Source organism: Myodes glareolus, chromosome 6, assembly GCF_982192425.1.
Source record: "Myodes glareolus chromosome 6, mMyoGla1.1, whole genome shotgun sequence".
In the NCBI taxonomy this organism is placed as follows: domain Eukaryota; kingdom Metazoa; phylum Chordata; class Mammalia; order Rodentia; family Cricetidae; genus Myodes; species Myodes glareolus.
In genome coordinates, this window is record NC_142031.1 from 90,847,546 (window position 1) to 90,866,916 (window position 19,371).

Below are 19,371 nucleotides of genomic sequence, written 5' to 3' on the forward strand. Positions count from 1 at the left end.
AAGCCTCCCAGAGAATAATTTCTACCATACCAACGGGAAACAACAGCTACTTAGAAAACGGGGTGGCTAAGGTTAATGGACACACAGATGTGCCCAAGAATGTGTAGATAGGTAGATTATCTCCCGACAAGAGCCTGCCCACTCTGTTAAAGCTTAGGGATGGGGAGAGTGAAAGACTCGGGGAAGTAGGCAGGAAGAAAGAAAAAGGAAAGGAAATATAAGATGACATCATGCATAAGTCCCCAGAGAGTTAGCACTTACACACACACACGCACACACATACACACACACACACACACTTTGAGACTATTAAACTACTATATTTAAGGGAGTTAACTGAAACAAACCTATATCCCCTTGACTAATTACGTTTTAACATATCTGCCATGGATGAAGTAAAAATCTCGGCAGGTTTGAGGATGCTTCAAACACACACATCTCCAGTTGCTGTGGGAACCCGAGGGCAGCGCTACAGTGGGTTTCTGAACACTTCCAACCTTCTTTAGCGCACCAAATAGGAAACACATGAAGTGTTTGTTGTTTTTCATTTGCTTTGTCCGTAAGGCATACCTTAAGCATTTTCCCATACTGAATTTAATCCAAAGTAAGTCTTTCCCTTCTAGGCCATCATTCATAAAACGTAAAATGCCCTGGGTAGGTGGAACAGGTCAGAAAACTGAATACTTAAGCTGCATGTAGGACTACCATGGCAACAACATAGTCTGTGATGGCGGGAGACTCTAGAATCTAGTGACATAGGTGTCAGAAGCCTGAGTACATAAGCTGAGTACGTATGTGAGGGACTACCATGGCAACCACACAGAATGTGATGATAGGAGACTCTTTGGGGGCTTTTCTGAGGCTGGAGTTCCTCTGGCTATGGAATGTGTATTCTGATTTCAGTCTGTGCAAGGAGTCAGCTGACAAGAGGTAAAAGCGCAGTTGAATGAAGGCGCGAACACACACGATTTCCGCACAGCTCTTTCCTTGGGATGGCCTCTCACCAGCAATCCTATGTATAAGACTGGTGTCTGGATCCTTCCGTCTTTCTCTGGAAAGTCCTTTGCCCAGTGGCATTACATCTTGTGCAGCGGTTACTCTTAAACACGTGAACTGATGATATATGAAATGGGGACGGAAGGTTTAAAAAGTAGCAAATATTTACCTATCCACAATGACGGGGAAGCACCCCGTCTGATACTTGGACTACAGGCACAGATGGAGGAGATCTGCTATGTGTATTATCCTTTATGCTTTATTCTTTGAACAACTGACACCCATCAACGGTAGTTTAGCGGAGTTACTAAAGAAAGAGACCTTTCTCCATCTCAGTTTAGAGTATTGTCTCTAAAGCATGTGTGTACCCGCTTAGGGCGTAAAACTAGGGCGTAAAGCTCCCCCACAAACACTTTAATTTGCTGCTCAATATCCTTCCATACTCCTTTGTCACTGCTCCCTCCGTAAGATTCTGCTCCAGGAATCCATGAACAGATCCCTTACAAGAGACCTACAGCTCTCCGTTTCCAACACAACACTGTCAGCTCTGGGATATGACTTCATTGGACACACAATCGAATCGGTTAGCCTCTTACAGAAGACGAGGGAGTCCCAGGTCAGCAACAAGAGACATAATACTCATGACACAGCAAACGGTGTAATTGCCAGAATCTTCGGGCTGGCCCTCCTTGGCCCACTGCCCTAGGGCAATGCAGAGGGGCTCAAGATGCCTGTATTAGTCACAGATTATGTTACAGGAAAGAAACACCGCTTAAGTGGCCCGCCATCTTTAATCTACTTGCCACCTGTTTTTGTAAAAACTTTTTTTTTTTTTTTGAGTCACAGTCATACTCATGTCGTCCGTAGCTACTTCCATGCCCCAGGGGAAGAGCTTTGTAGATGAGACAGACCCTATATGTCTTCGATTCCTAAAATCTTTGCAGAAAGAAAAAAAAAATCCTGCCTCCATTTAAGTGCATTTGAGACAGTTAACCCTTTCCTTCGCGGTGCTAGGTATCCAACCCAGGACCTTGCATTGCAAGGCAGGTGCTTCACAAACACTAAGTTGCATCCCCAGGCCCATTTCCCGTCTAACTGATAAAATAATCGTGTTTTACAGAATTCACTATGGATCAGACCGGGGACAAAGCACCTGCCTGTATTATCTCAATTGATGCTAAAAACGGCAAGACACATATATTATTAACTACATTTTAATGAAAATTATTTCACTTGTTATTTTTTTGTTTGTTTGTTTGCTCTTTTGTTTTACTGGGGATGGGGGTGTGCAAATCATGGCATCACGGCATGCATGTGGAGGTCACAGGTCAACTTTTGGGAGTCAGTTCTCTCCTTTGACCTTGGGTTCCAGGGACTGAACACAGGTTGTCAGGCTTCTGTGGCAACGACTCTGACCCTCTGAGCCACCTTCTGGCCTCAACTACATCTTAAGAAAAGAATTCAGGTTTGAGGAACTGATGTCATCTATGTTGTCAAAGCTGCGCCAGGGTGTATTCTTGTGTCGGAATGAGGAGAGCACAAGGTCTCACTGATGTCCTGCAAACTGCATTCTTCCTTGGCTTCTCTGTCCTCTGCTGCTTTGTTATGGGGTGGGGTTTGTTCTTCTACCTCAACACACACTTGCTCGACCAGTTCTCCGTGTCCTTTTCAGGCTCATTTGCCTCCACCCACTCCAGCAGTACTGGTCCCAGAAGGCTTACACATTACCCTCCTCTCTCTACACACTACACGTTTACTTGAGCAACAACAGCCATTTCTGCAGAATCTGGCATTTGCAAACATTCCGGCGGGATGGTCAGCAATGGAATATCGTCTCAGCTCTGCAGCAGTCTCCTTCCAGAACTACACATGTGTGAGTGCTCACAGGCAATGGCTTCAGGCTCCTTCCAGAGCTGCACATGTGTGAGCGCTCAACAGGCAATGACTTCAGTCTCTTAGTGCGTCCTTGTCCTTGTCAGGAGGGTCTAGCACCCGATTACACAGGATGATAAACACTTGAAAGGTTTTGAAGCACTTGAAAGGTGGTTCTTCACCTTTGGGGCCCTGGTTAAAATGACAGACAGCATTCCTCTTCAACATCCTGCCTGCTTCATCTTAAAGAAAAGTGGTAGGATTTACAGGACTGTTTTGTTCTCTGTTGTGTCCCCAGAGTTCAAACAGTGCCTGGTACAGAGTGAACACATAGTCAGTGAATAAGAGGGACTTCAGCTGTATTATTTTTTTCTCTCCAGTCCCCTTCCCTCTCCCTCTCTCTTTCTCCCTTCCCCCTTAATGGAAGTGAAGAGTTGTTTGCAAACATATTATGAGAATATACTCAATATTACTAATGTTCAGGGAAATACAAATTTGAAAATTATTAGTTAACATTTCATCTTCACATGTTTGTCTAAAATTTAAAAGTCAGACACTACAAGTATTAATATGAGACAATAAGCATTCTCATACAGTCAGGTTTGTGAACTGGGAGTACTTTAAAGACTTGTTAATAGACACATAAGTTATAATACACATTAAAGATAATTAATTAATATGTATATAAGCAATACAAGCAGTCTCTAAGTAAGTACTTCAAGCACATGCTTTATAGAACTTCATCTACATGTGCCTAAGGAACTAAGGGAATTCACTGAAGCATTATTTATAGAAGCAAACAAATGGTGACTTAAACATTCACTAATAAGGCATACCTATATTCTGTTGTGAGATATTTTGATCGCACTCTGATACTCCCTAGACTGCCAATAAAGTTTACCTTGAACTAGAGGGCAGAGCTAGCTACTAGGTAGCCAGAATTAGCCATAGAGGTTTTGGAGGCCCCAGGACATACAGAGAGGCACCGGAAGTAGTAGGGAGGGACTTAGAAAGATTCGAGGGCCCTTTTGGATAGAAGGAGAGAGAGGGAAGGTCATTGTTGTCTAGTAGCTGCTTCTCTGATCAATCAGATTTCTATCCTGATATCTGACTCTTGAGTTTTATTTAATAATAGAACAATGTAAGGAATCACTTTAATATCCCATCAATGGAATGTAATACAACATTTAAGAAAGAAACATATTTGCATGATATCAACATGGAAAGGCCTCAAAAGAGAAAAAAGTATTAAAGCAAAAACAGCTACAAAAACAATGCATCACATAATGTCATTTCTGTACATTTTAGGAACAATTTGCCATTTGTTCATCAGATACAAGAACACATACATGTAGGAAAAAACACTGAAACCATCAAAGATTGCATGCAGATTAAGGTAATGTCTGTCTCCTGAAGAAAAGATTTCAATTACAATATTTCATTTTTAATAGATCTGAAAAAAAAATCACTTTCTAACTCTAACAACTTTGAGGGCTACAAGCTCACCATTATAATCAGCATCTGTGTCTGTTTGCCTGGAAGCCTAGACCTGAATTTCAACACCAACAGAAGGAAGTAACTGTAAGAGCAAAAACAACAGAAAACAAACAAATACCCCTCCCCCGACCCCACAAAGACAAAGTCTGTATTTCAGCTCACACAGTTAAAGAGTTCCCCAGTAGATTCTGCAAACTGGGACCAGTCAGCTGCCCAACACTTGCCATCATTTTGTCATTCCTAAATTAGCACAATCTGACTGGCATACGCCTCGTTCTTGACTGTTTTCTCCTGGGGTCTCTGAAATGCTTGTGGTGCTAAAGAGTCTGCTGGGAAGAGATCAGGCAAGTTCCATAGAGAGAGAGAAGGCCTAGGGAGGTGGCGCTTACAGATATTTACCTACAAAGACATGATACATCTTTTTTGTATCTCATTCAAAAAATAATTTAATTAAATAATTTTTTGGTTTATTTAATTAAATAATTTTTTTTGGCTTTGTTTAAAGAACTTTTCTAAAGTAGTGTTAAATAGGGGAGAGTTCATCCTGGTTATTTGGTTTAGTGACATTTATTATAGTCTAGTCTGTTAGTAGGACTGTATTGTATCTACCCTTTTATGCAATTGCTAGCAAAAGCACCCATGATCAAGCCAAGGGAGGTACTATACTCCCTGTCTTAAAGTTTGGATACCTCCATTCCAGTTACGTCATTCACAGTTTCCACAAGTCGTCTTGGAGCCCACATTCCCTACATACTAATCCTGATATGTGGCATTATTATCTTCTTCTATCTGTCCTAAATGGAATACGGACTGTTTCTTTCTTGAATTTTAGACTTTCCTGAGCAAGCAGGCTTAAATTAATCAAGACAGGGTTTTAAGAATACAGGCCACTGAGAAACTGCCACACTGATTTCCACAGTGGCTGCACAAGTTTGCATTCCCACCAACAATGGATGAGAGTTCCCCTCTCTCCACATCCTCTCCAGCATAGGCTATCATTGGTGTTTTTGACTTTAGCTAATCTGACCGGTATAAAATGGTATCTCATAGTTGTTTAATTTGCATTTCCCTGGCAAATTTGCATTTGCTAAGGATGTTGAGCATGACCTTAAGAGGCTGGCACGGGGTCTTTCTGAAAAGCCATTGACAATGACACTGGGACTTGTTTCCTCTGCATATACTGGATTTTGGGGATCCAGTCTGTTTGGATGCTCACCTTCCTGGACCTGCAGGGAGGGGGGAAGAACTTGAACTTCCCACAGGGCAGGAAACCCTGACTGCTCTTAGGGATGGAGAGGGGGGAGGAGAGGGAGTGGGGGGAGTGGGAGGGTGTTGGGAGGAGGGGCGGAAATGGAAACTTTTATAAATTAATAAACTTTGAAAAAAAAGATATCAAATAAAAACATTCAAGGCATTTAATGAGATTAAAAAAAAAAGAATACAGGCCACTTACCACTTTAGCCTGTACTCCTACACCAGGCTTCTGGTTCGCCTCCCAGTCTCTAGCTCAAATGTGTCCTGTCTGTGAAGGGACTGTTCAAACCTTACCCAACATTCCTGATGAAATATGTCCATGCAGACATGATAACCATTGGTTATCTGTTCCCTTCAATGATGCCCCATATTGTAGTAGATATTAGAAAACTATTAGAGTCCTTAGAGGCTCTTACCCACTTTCATGGAAATTCCTGGGTCTCTCTTCTGATTCACACTTCCCAATGTACTCAGAGCTTTCTAAACATTCCACTCGCCCATCTTAAAATTAGTCTAGGGCATTTTGTTTCTGATCAGGAACACCAAGTTCTTAGACCTGACCATTTACTCTGGCATCTGTGGCTTTTCCCTATCTAAAGAACTTCACAGTCATTCTCCCAATGCATGAAAAGATGCTCGGCAGTTCTGGACCTAGGACTGACGTCTAAGACTTGAGTACAAGCATTTGTCTTCCCATCCACAGAAGGTGTGCAGCTCACTCATTCAGCTAAGACATTCTTAGGGGCACCTACTCTGTGAAAGCACAGAGGTAAAGTGTCATGAAGACAAGGTCCCCACCCTCAAGGATGCCAGTTCTATCACATTCAGTACAAATCTTTAAGAAACAAACGACAAAATCCTGGATATTTTGTTCTTCAAAAACACTACCCAGGGCCGAGGTTTTAAGTTCACAGGTTATTGGTTCCCAACTAAGAGGATACTTGTTCTTAGTGCTAGGACAATGTAGGGATGACACAGAATCCCTTATATATCCTCTGAGCTTTCTAGATCAGCAGTAAAATTCAGTAGCTACTAGTTCCTAGTGGTACATTTAATTACATGAAATAAAATTATAATTACAATGAGTTAAAAGTTGTAAGTTCCTTTCTCATTCATACCAGTTCACATTTAAGTGCTAAAGGATCACACATGGCTAGTGGCTACTGTGTTGGGCGGCACAGATACAGTCAGCTTCTAACATCACAGGAAGGTCTATTGAACCACATTGGTCTATGGAGTTTGTATATAAAAGCCCCACAGTGATCACATTATAAAATAGGTTATCCATCTTGGCAAATGTTGATCATCTTCCCCAGCTGTTACATGATGCAACTTACTACTGGTTATTTCTAATAACCACATTAGAAAATAAGTTATCTATTCTGGAAAATACTGACTGTCTTCCTCAACTCTAACAGGATGACATTTCTTTCTTCCTTCCTTCCTATCTATCTATCTATCTATCTATCTATCTATCTATCTATCTATCTATCTATCTCATCCTTTTTTTCAATGTGATCTAAGCTATCTAAAATATCAATACTATTTAAAATTTTTAATTAAATTTAATTAAATATAATCTACGGCAAAACAATCATTGTTTTTCATTTCCGTTCAGAGCAGAGCACACGCGTGAATAGTTACCTACACAACAACAGCATGAGAAATTGCTCGTTCGACAGAGGAGGCATCTGGGCCACTTACCCTCCTTCGCTTTCGGCTTCCTCTGAACTATTGTTTGTTGCTGCACTTGGAGCAGTCGTCGGCCGTTTTTTCCTAGCTCTGTGCTGAGGACTGATCTTATGAACGGTTACTTTCCCTCCAAGTTCATCCTGTAGATACTCCTCCAGCTTCGGAATCGTTTCTTTAAGAAATTTGATTTCCTCCTTAAGTTCCTCCATGTTGGTCAGTAACTCATTTAACTTTTCCAGGATCTGAAGTTGCCTTCTTTGAAAGACCACTGATGATCCTTGTTCACTGTGAGTTTCATCTTGCAAAGTTAGTGAATCGAATTTCTTACCCAGGGAAAGAAATTTCGGCAAGTTCATTGTTATTCTTGTTTTACGGATCTTGTGGTACCATAAGGCCAACAAGCTGATTCCGGCAGTTCCCACCATGATGCCAAGGATCAGTTCTTTCTTTGTGGAATGAGGCATTTCTTAAAATTTCTAGAATCAAAAAAGTAAAAACGCAAATGAATGTTTTTCTATCCAAAGTAAATATATTGATGCTTGCAGGGTGGTGGTGGCACACACCTGTAATCCCAGCACTAGGGAGGCAGAGGCAGGTGGATCTTTGTGAGTTCAAGGCCAGCCTGGTCTACAGAGTGAGATCCAGACAGGTTCCAATGCTACAGAGAAACTTGAAAAACAAAACAAACAGACAAAAACCAAAAAGGATGCTTTTTCAATCAGTCAAAGATAAGCTTTTGTCATCAAATGTTATCAAAAAGCCTGACAAATCATAAGCTAAACTACACTGTGAGCAAGTGTGTCTCTAACTCATACCTCAAGAGAGACAACTGCTTAAGGCTATTACTGAAGTATAGTAGAAAGACTGACTTTAATTCTGAATTCATTCCTTCTACAATCAATCTGCAACTTACCCTTTAATTGTACTTTAAAGGGCTAGATAGATAGAGAAGTAGGGGTACCATTAGCTCAAGAGAAGTAGGTGAGAGTTCAAGTTGTCCTTATTTTCTCTGCTATTCTGTGTGCAATTAATGTGCTGCGTCTCTTGGTCTTAGCTCATCGTTAAAGGCTGAGGGGGCTCTTTCTGAACATCTTGCTCACACTGGGACTTAATATTACAGAGATTTATGGTGTTTTTTTTTAAAGCTCAGGGCTTAGAGATATAAAACATAAATGGCAGCTTTGCTAAATTCATAATTCACTTCAACTCTGTTTCGTTCAGCATAGAAAGCCAGTAAGGCATATGCAAGTTCCATCTTTCTTCTGTCCCAGAATTCCTTTGCTTCTTACATTTCCACTTATATCTGAGCTCTTAATGCTTTTATTTTAAATTTTCACTTTTAAAATATACCTTTTGAAAGCCATTTCTTTGACTCCATATTTTCCTTATCTTTCACTTTTTTTTCGTTGAAAGCACAAAAGAGAGCCTACTTCATCCGTATCAACTCAACTACTCTCATGAAATGGACCAAAATTTCTCTTTAGCAAATCTCATTTTTACTAATATCTTTATTTATCTAAAGTCAGAAAATGATTTAATGAAAACATTGACATATTCCCCTTCCCCTCCGAGATGGTGAAACAGAAATAAGTCGATTAACATTGCAATAGCTTTTGTAATTATGTATACCGAAGCTTTAAAAAATATACTTATAAGTCCCCAAACTTGATTTTACTTCAGTTTTCTCTATCAGACATATATTTGTGTTAAAGTTTGCTAACAACTTGGGAGAAATCGTCGTAAGCTAGCCACATAAGGAGCAGACCATTAAAGAACTATAAAAGCTAACTATAAAAACAAACAGAAAGAAATAAATCCTGTAGGAACTCTTGGATCCCAGCTGGAAGTAACTTCTGGACTACGGGAAAAGGAAAAAAAGATGAAAATGAAACAACTAGGTGGTCACTAAACTGATCACCTTAGAGTTCATAAATACTAAAGTATCTAGAATTTATGTGCCAGAGATGGAGGCGAAGGGAAGTCTGTCTAGAAGAGAGACATTTAAACCCCATGGAACTGGAAAAGAATAACTTCAAGGGAAATCACAGCTACCAGGAAGCTATAGGATGAAGGGGTCTCACAGATTTCATGAAACTGATTAACGTTCAAGTTGCCAAGAAGGCTTCCAGGCTATGTGAGGCTTTCAGCAGAGACCTCAAAAGGACAACGTGTTGGTATGAAGGCTAAAGGAACCTTAGAGGTAAGGCTGCTTAGGTTCCCTCCAAAATAGATTAAAAATAAGACTCCAAAGTATTATTGATTCACCGTGATTTAACTGGAATGAAGATGAAGGTGTCTAATCCTGTAAATAAACAGAAAAAAATGCAGAACTCAACAACGTACAGCCAGATTGTCCAACACTTAGCAACAAATTTTCAGACATGTATACAAGCCAGATAGGATGATAGACATGATGTAATTAGCAAACAGAGGCCTTAAAACAATTATTTTAAATATTTTCCATTTATTACAAGTAAATTAAGATATTGTCATAAATGTCCAAATACATCCATGAGGAGAGAAAAAAAGAAAGCTTTAAGCCAGATTGTTTGGAATTTCTAGGAATGAAAAAAAATCTCTGAAAAAAAGTTTTATGAAATGAGATTGACAGTGAAAAAAAACGCATGGAACAAGAAAAAAGCAGTGCCCTGAAAGACACAGCAATAAACATCATCCCTAAATGAAGAGCAGCAAAGAGGGAAAGCAAAGAAGCCAGCCAAGAACAGCCAACAACAGACAGGACTGCAGGAGAGAAAAGGGGGAACAAACAATCCCCAAATTAAACAATAGTCAACTCAATCAAGCAGAATTAAAACAAAATAAAACAAAAAACCCAAGGTGTACTATTATTGTGTTGATAAAAAAAATCAGTGGGGAAGCCCAGCCTGGTGTTGCAATCCCAGCAATTTGGAGCCAAAGGCAATTGGATCTCTTTGAGTTCCAGGCCAGGATCTTTTTGAATTTGAATTTGTCTGGTCTACAGAGCAAGTTCCAGGACAGTCAGGTCTACACACAGAGACTCTCTGGAGAAACCAAAGTGGGGGGTGGGGGGTGGAGGGAGCGAGGGAGGGAGGAAAAGAAGAGAAAAAAAATCAGTGGGGAAGTGAGCCAGAAGAAGAAGGGAAGAGTAGAGAGTGGGGAGGAGAATGGTTGCCATTGCTTGTGTCCTCGGGAGTCATTTAGATAAGAACATGATGAAATGACATTTTAAAAATGCTTGGGTGAGGGACTGCCCTGCCAACTGAAATTTCTATATCCAGTGAATATCTTTCAACACAAAGGTAAAAAGAGGCTGATGTTGTGGGTTAACAAAAGCTGAGACTGAAAAGTACTAGAAGAAATGCCAAGGAAGTTCTTCAAGAAGGCAAACAGAAACAGTTAACACGCACAAAGGACACTGCATACCAACAGTGGCAAATGTGGGTAACATAAATGTCAGTTTTCTCATTTTAGTATTTACTTATAAAATAGTTGCTATTAAAACCAAAGTGATGACACATCACCAAAAGTTTAAAACAGACCTAGAAAGTAAGAGGAAGGATAACAGTCCAAAGTATGGGAAAGTCCAAAGTCCGGGACAGAAAACCATAAAGGTATAGATAAACCAGTGTGTGTGTGTGTGTGTGTGTGTTGTGGGGGGATAAAAACAGAATACTAAGACATTCACTTAGTCCAAAGGAAGGCTTACTGGCCTAAGGGATGGGTAAATAGAAAAGCAAATATGGAGAGAGGATACCAGTTATATAGGGAAACGGTGGCAAAAGGTTATGGAAAACTTTATTTTCCAATATGAAAGACCCAATTGAAAAGCAAAGCGCAAAGCTGGTGAAGAAGAAGAAACGGCAGAGAATTGCCCAACTACAAACAAAACAAGCAAAGGAGACGATCTCTAGTGCGTGAGCACAAGCTTGACCTTTAGTGGGGACACAAACCACTCATTCATAGCAGCGAAAGGAAAGAGATTTCATCAGCAAAAGTTCAGGTTAAATGGGTAGATACACAAGTCTATGAAAGTTCTCTTTGATTGCTTCTTCTCCAAAATAGCAGGCATGAAAGCCAAGGCAGAAATACTAGACAGACATCATTCCTGAATTAGGTGGTATACCTGAAGCCTTGTGTCCTGTGGCTAGAACCCTATTTGACATATTCTAGTGAGGCACTATTGTTTCCTGTGTACTACAAGGCCAACTAAACATAATACTTTAAATGACCTATGGGGGACAGGGGGCAGCAGGAACCTATTCCCAAGGAGCTGCTTAAAAGAATGTTTCTTTTCCAATTCCTATTATTGTTGAGATGGCTCAGTGGTTAAGGGCATTTGCCATCAAGTTCAAGGACCTGAGTTTAATCCCCAGGACCCTCCTGACGAAGGAAAAGAAACAACTGCTGTACACAGACACAGACACAGACACAGACACATACACACACACACACACACACACACACACACACACACACAGACACACACACTAAATAAAAGTAAAAAAGAATTAAAAGTCCTATTATAATATTGTTATGATTTTAGCTAAACCAGCATGGCTGGCACTTCTGGGTTCCAGGACCATGCCTGTGCGGACAAGCCCTTAGGCAAAAAAATACCTAGTCGTCCTGCGTGACCCATGTGCAGGAAGGTTGCATCACCTACATACCATGCAGCACTGTAAGCCCTTGCGCACATGCGTGAGCTCCATCTGTGTATGACATAGTCACGTCATTTCCCCTGTGTGCATGCGCTAGGCAGTCTTTAAAAGCTGGATACGCCATCTTCAGCTCTCTCTTTCTGCATACTGACTTTGCCAGGCATGTATACGTCTCCTCTAATAAACTCCTAAGTGGGTTTGTTGCATGTTTCATGCTTCCTTCTCATTCACGCCTGGTAATTTCAATTATACTATATGCATGGACAATCGTTACTATCTAGTTTGGATTGCTCTATCTCATTAAAAAAAAAAGGTTGGGGTGGGGTCTTTCAGAAATTACCTCAGATTGTGATCTCTAAGAGATTGACTTTAAATCTCTCAACCAATTCCAGAGATGACTTTGGTACTTAATCTGGCCTGTCTGATGGCAGAGCATTTGCCAATTTTTCTTTCTTTCTTTTCCTCTCTTTTAAACCCAAATATCCTCTGAACTAATATAAAGAACTGTAAATCTAACCAAATGCTTAGTCCTACTCATCCAGAAGATACAATGATAGCAGAATCTAAAGGCTTTGTAACAGATGAGGTGTTTACTATTGTTTAGCTCCATCAAACATTATAGCATAAGAAAAACCAGCCTACATTTCCCAATCCCAGAGACCTAGACAACAAAGAGGACTCTAAGAGAGTCATACATGGATCTAATCTACATGGGAAGTAGAAAAGACAAGATCTCCTGAGTAAATTGGAAGCATGGGAACCATGGGAGAGGATAGGAGGGTAGGGGGGGCAGAGAAAAATATATAGCTCAATAAAGACAATTTTTAAAACCACATTATATTATAAAACTAAATTACCTTTAAAAATTACCATAAAAAGCAATAGAACTAAAAAAACTACATACCTATTGTTATTCTTTGCTATCACTTTAAGAACTAACCACGCCCACCTCAGCCACTTCGGCCCTCCCTCGCAGCCATCTTCTCTCTCTCTCTCTCTCTCTCTCTCTCTCTCTCTCTCTCTCTCTCTCGCGTGCGCACGCGCGTGTGTGTGGGTGCGTGCGCGTGTGTGTGTATGTATGTGTCTTTGTTTTATGTTTGTCTATATCTCCCTTTTTAAGTAATAAATGTCTAGCTTTATGTATAGCCTTATATCCATTTACTCTGCCGTTCACCGTATCCAGCCGCCTGACTCTGCCGCTCGCCCAGGGACCCTGTACTGCTCCGGCGGCAGCTTCTGCCTGGCTTGCAGGCCGCCTGGGCCATTATATCATATTCTTTTTAAAAGAACAAAACCTATGATATACATTTATATTCCAGGTAAATCATGCATCAAACTTGGTCATCTTGAGGCTGTACTTTGTTTCTGTTTTTTACTGATTAATAGCAATACCAGGGTTGGGGAACAGTTCAATAGTACAGCTCTTGCTTAGCATACAGGAGGCCCAGCATCAGATCCCTAACGACATTCTCTGCGCTCTTCTCTTTTACACACACACACACACACACACACACACACACACACACGCATGCGCACACATGCATGTGTACACACACGTACCACACACACACACACACGCATGCGCACACATGCATGTGTACACACATGCACCACACACACACACACACACGCATGCACACACATGCATGTGTACACACACACACACACACACGCATGCGCACACATGCATGTGTACACACACGCACCACACACACACACACACACACGCATGCGCACACATGCATGTGTACACACACGCACCACACACACACACACACACACACACACACACACACACACACACACAAAGAGCGTCCACATGCCCATCTAAAAGTCCAGCACAAGGAATTTTCCTATGATGACTTAATTCTTTGGCCCAGTTCTGTCAGGCCAGCCTTGAACTTTACATTATGAAACACACACATCTGAAATCTTTTTTCCATTTAACAAGTAAATAAACAGAAGTGAAAGTCTGATGGCAGACCCAGGTTTAAACACAGGAGAAACAGTTAAACTTTTACCTTTCTTTAGGTACTACGTGGCTTCCAAATTATCTCCTTAAAGGAGTTCAAAACAATAACGCCACTATTATTTTTCAGACAATCGAGTTGCTGTCATTTGCCCAGGGTTTATCTGACTAAAGAAGTGAGAAAGGTGACCCGTGGGTTCCTGTTTCCTAATCCTAGGGCCATCTATCTGCATGCGGAATCGGAAGGCTTCAAGCAAGGACAGGAAGGAGAATGCTGACTGAAGCCAAGGTGTTCAGAGGTGAAAGAAGACATCAAAACTAGGAAAACCACCAGAGAAGAATCAATAGAGTCGGCATTTGTTTAAAAATATCACCATCAGAAATGTATAGGTCCGTGTTTGAATTTATGCTAAAATGTGCTTCTATGTCAATAATTTGAAAAGTAACACTGAACAAAAATAGTGAGGTACAAGCAAGAAATAAATCACAGTGTGTGTTTTTGGACCAATAGTCTGAAAATGATGCCGACGAGAGAGAGAAGTGCCAGAGCTGTAATAAGAATCCATGCTTGCCTAAGGTATAACTTAGAAAGTAGTATAAAATTATATTGTTTTTATACTTTTGCTTATAGTAGTACATTCTTATACTGAGTATGGATAAAACAATCAAAATTTATTGAGTAGACCTTACACCTCATTTTAACACACGAAATTTGCATTTCAGATGCAAAAGATAATCACAAACTCCCAGTTTTAAATCACTTATGATGGAAAGTGAGAGACATTGTTGGTATTAGTATGGCACACGATCAATGGTTACTAGCCAAGAATTAGATCGCCTACTGGCACAGTGCGAGTGAAATGGTGGAATATCAACTTCCAGGAAAACTAGGAGATGAAATGCCTTGAAGAGAAAAGCCTCACGGTGATGGTCTAGTGTTCATGCTAAAATTATGTTCTCAATATAACAAGAAAGTTTAGGGTGAGGTCCTAAGTAGCATTCACACCAGTCATCAGCTGGTCCTTGGGATTGGGGGAGGACATATAATGCTGTAACCCATAAACCTGAGATAGGAAAAATTTTACCAAGAGGGTCAAGAAACACTATAGGTTACAAATCAGCCGCAGGTTTCCAAAGGGAACGTTCTGACCCCTTGGTGGGGGTACAAGGTTAGCCAGACTGTGTACAGCGATGCCGAAAAGTCAGTACTTTCCAATTGATTTTCAACACTCATGTTTTATCAGATTCCCAAGTCTTTCCTTATCTATAACATAAATTTGGGACCCCTCAGAATTCAGCTTATTTGCAAATGCTAGTAGTGCGGTTAGTCTGGTTTTCCATGTTTACATAAAATAGGCAGAGACTCCAAATTTTTTAGTGCGGGAAGCACGCAAGGAGACGAAGGCTGGCGCGAGGCTGCAGCAGGTGCAGGGGTGCGTGGTCGCCTAGCCCAGGGGTCACGCTGACAGCCCTCCGCGACACCGGCCCCGCCAGGACCGCGCCAGGACAGTCTGCCACCGCGGGTCAGCAGGCGGAGGGCCACGACCCGGAAGTGAAGCCGCTGCCGGAAGTGCCGCCGCCTTCTTCCACACGCCCCCGGGCCGACGGAGTCATCCAGGCTAGTCGCCCCCTCTCCGGCTGTTACTCACCTGGGTTCGCGACGAAGGCTTCTCTGTGGCCGGAGCCGGAGGAACCGGGGCCCGCGGGCGGACGAGCAGGAAGGGACAGCCGACTGGAGCCCCGGAGCCCGCGGGTCCCAAGGTCCGGCGGCGCGGCCTTCGCGTCTGACCCAAATAGCGGAGGCGCCGGGGGAGGAGTCGCTAGCGACCCGGGCCTCCCGCCTCCTCCCGCCGGCGCTTTTCAGCCTCCGGCTCCCCGCCTGCTTTTCACCGCCCGCGGAAAGCTGAGCCCCGCGGTGCGTTCCGCAGGCCGGCTCGGAGGCCGCCGCCCCGCTCCACCCTGCGTGTCCCCTGGCCCATCGCTGCCACCGATGGCTTATATATCCTCAGGGCGCCCTTGGCTAACACTCCTTTTTGGCAGAGTTTGAACGTTCCGTCAGTCAGACGCAGTCATCACACCTTGCACTAATTTCTAGGTCTTCCTTTCTTCAACTCACATTGCTTTTTTCAATGATCGAAATTCCTAGCTGCTTCGTCTCCGTCACTGCTTTTGAGTTGCCTTTAGTTCGAAATCAGTCTTCTTAGATTGAAGGTTTTGGCTAGCATCTCATTCTGCTGTTCGTATAATAATTCTGTCTAACTTTTTAAGAACAGCTCACAAGTCCCTCTCACTTGAAACGTGATTGGCTTAAACGTTTGCTTGTTGAGGATAGTTTTAAGTACTAAAGTTCCCACCACGTACTAAAGAGAATTAAAAATGGATGCACTCCTGCTGTACAAAGAATCAAGGTTGATTTTACTTACACACGCGCGCGCACACACACACAAACTTTTAAAAAGTAGAGAACAGAATATTTTACCCTTCGAATCCAGAGCAGTTAAGAACTACTTTTACCCCATTGTTTGTAAAGATATTGCAATCTAATGCTAACTGCTTCATTTACCCATACTATGATATGATATACACCCGGGTGTTGTTTCTTCTTTAAGAAGATGTGGATACAAGAGAAGCTTTACTCTCAGTAACACAAAAAACTTTCCCAGGAACCCACTGAATTCATGGCTGCATTCCTGTACACAGCTCAAAATAGGCTTTATAAAATCGAGGGCTGTGGGTTGAGAGAGACCTACCAAGTCAGCCACAAGAGGATGGTGGGAGCAGGGCTGGGGTGGGGTGATAGCTTGATCCTTGCGTTTCTGAACTGGGATACTGCAGCTAACCTAGTCCTGTGTTCCTAACGCCTGTTCCCACTAGCCTGCAATGCCTTTGATTTAGTCCTTAAAGCGGTTAAAATTATCTAAGATGTAGAAGCTCATAGATAATAACTGCTAATCTGACAGTTAAGTTTAAATACAAAAATGAGAAAGACAATGTTAAGGATAACAATAAGAAGAAGTAACTTCCTCCATGCCTTCTAGGACTGTCTGATTTTTAAACAAGCATCTGGAAAACCAGCAAACACTCTAAATGCCATAGCTGCTGCCACTCATCACAGACAAGGCCACAGTTCTGGTCACTCGGCATCTGTGTTTCCCCTCTCTTCCTAAGGTGTTTCCACCTCTCTGTCAGTGCTCTTCCTGACGGTCTCTGCTGGTGTTCCCACTCTGCTCCCGCCAGACATTGTCCTCTGTAGACAAACCTCCCCATCATCTCTCCATAAGCCATGTTCTTTTCATACTGGAACACCCTGTTCCTAGCCATTCGTGTAAAGCAAATCAATGAACTTTAATCTCTTTCCCTTGAGACACATTCTCCTTGCCCCTAAGGATTCATCCCTGCATTGAAACTCCCGTGATAGGATGAAGAGTTTAAGGGGACATAGGATGCCTTCTGCTGTCTTTCAGCATACCTCTGTGCCTAGCCAGTGGCCATTGTGTTCCCATGCTGTGCACATCCTCTGGACAAGGAAGGCAGCGCTCACGTTTTGTTTTTCAGGGTCTGGCACAGCATGCACTTATTTATTTATTTATTTTTGAGAATATTTTGGAAACATTTCTTTTAAAGTAATATAGATACATGGGGGAAAAGCATTTACAAAAGTTCTAGTTCTTCCTATAGTAGCAGTTTATAGATTATAGTTCATATAGTCGGTGGCTTATGGTTTGTTTCTGAGGTTTTATCTTAGTTTTATTTTCTGAAACTACTGAAATGACAAAGTTTTAATCCTGTAACTGAAATCAGTATATCATATGGATTACTGCTCTATGGTTCTTGCTCAATTCGTTCCAAGTCCTTAATCAGTAAACAGACCATTGAAGGAAATGAACTGTTTGGTTAGAATGCGCCCTGACTCTATTACCTTGATCTGATACACTTTTCATTTTGTTAGAAATTTGGTAGAAATTTTCCTGTCAAACTCAAGGACTGCTACTAGTCAGCTGTGATAACTCACATCCATGGCCCTTCGGACTGTTCCCAGTCAGCTGTGATAACTCACATCCGTTGTTCTTCCCTTTCACACTTACCAATCTTGCCGTCTGTACTTCACAGTAAACAGTACTGAACTGCAGCTGTGAAAATCACAGTTATGAAGTCCCCAGCTTCTAAAACAGTGATTCTACCTTCATTCCTACGCTAGTTTGAAGGGAATTTAACTGCAAGGGAAACATCTGCTGACTCTTATGGCCCAGTTTTCTGGTTTCATTTCTTTAAAGATTTATTGATTTTTATTTTATGTTTATAGATATTGTATGTATATATGTGTATAGCGTGTGTACATTGCCCATAGAGGCTAGAAGAGGGAGTTGGATCCCCTGGAACTGGAGTTACCCACTTCAGCTATTTAGGGTTCAGTCTTCACTGCTTTTGTTGGAAGAGGAACTGAACTTAGCTCTGAGCATTTAACTCATGAAGGATAGCCCTCCAGGCTTAGCACTGTAAGCCACAGGATGTAAAACTGTCCTGCTTGCCATGCTTAGATTCTATTTGAAATGAAACTTGGTGGGGGGGGGATAATAATGTGCCCAATTAATTATGTTAATGATTATAACAAAAAATCATTGTTTTAAAACTGTTTAGGGTGTCTCTAAGACACCAGGAAATTACAAAGAAAAATTCCTGAAACTATGACTGGTTAATTGGAACTCCAAGGCAAGAGTTCTTTAAATATGTGCACGGTTATCTTTCTTAAATGTTTTCATATGGCAGATCGATTATGCAAGAAATTATTACTTAAATACAGAAAAAATGGTTGCCCACTATTCCTGTACTGAAAGAATACAAATTAGCATTTTAAATAAATATGAATGTCAAGTTTCAAATATAAATACATACATACATATATATACATGTATACATTACTTAGCAATTGAAAACTGAGTCAATTTATTGAAAAATGTAACTGCCTTACTAATGTACTGAGCTTTTATTAGAAACTTTTAGTTTTCACATGGAAAAAATGCTTTCATTCAAATTAAAAAAAAAAAAAGAGTGTTCTCAGAAAGCCGTGAACAGTACCTGGCTGGGTGGCTGGTCTGAGTTTTTCTAGGTTACTCCATGAAGTTTCTTCACAAACTGAAGGGTTTCCAAGTCATATCCTTACATGGATTCAGAGCGCTCTAAAGGAGAATGAACTAGATCCCAGGAGAGTAGCCCGGCCCCTCCATTCTTTCAGCCTGAGAGATAATGTTGAAGGACGTCCTTGATATGCCAAGGTCAGTTTCATCATCTGGCTAGAATGAAATACAGTTGAATAATCATCAGGAAAAATAACGTTAATACTACATGTGAATGAAAATTTTTGCTTGCAGTAAATAGAACAAAAGATTTTTTTTTCGAGACAGTGTTTCTCTGTAGCTTAGGAGCCTGTCCTGGAACTAGCTCTTGTAGACC

General features: G+C 41.4%; 1 protein-coding gene across 6 annotated transcripts in view; it reads right to left on the reverse strand.

The window, feature by feature from the left end:
- Rmdn2 (regulator of microtubule dynamics 2) overlaps positions 1 to 19,153 on the reverse strand; it is a 78,475-nt gene extending 59,322 nt beyond the window's left edge. For 2 of the 6 annotated variants that reach the window (XM_087907329.1, XM_087907331.1), the window contains exons 1-2: positions 18,997 to 19,152; positions 7,324 to 7,787 (exon numbers count right to left, since the gene is read on the reverse strand). In XM_087907329.1, the coding sequence (XP_087763455.1) occupies positions 7,324 to 7,775 (452 nt within the window). In that variant the 5' untranslated portion in view covers positions 7,776 to 7,787; positions 18,997 to 19,152. Of the gene's footprint in view, positions 1 to 570; positions 724 to 7,323; positions 7,788 to 15,569; positions 15,704 to 18,996 lie in introns of those variants that run through there. The other 4 variants (XM_087907330.1, XM_087907332.1, XM_087907327.1 and 1 more) reach the window with 4 other exon arrangements.
- Positions 19,154 to 19,371: the final 218 nt, after the last annotated feature.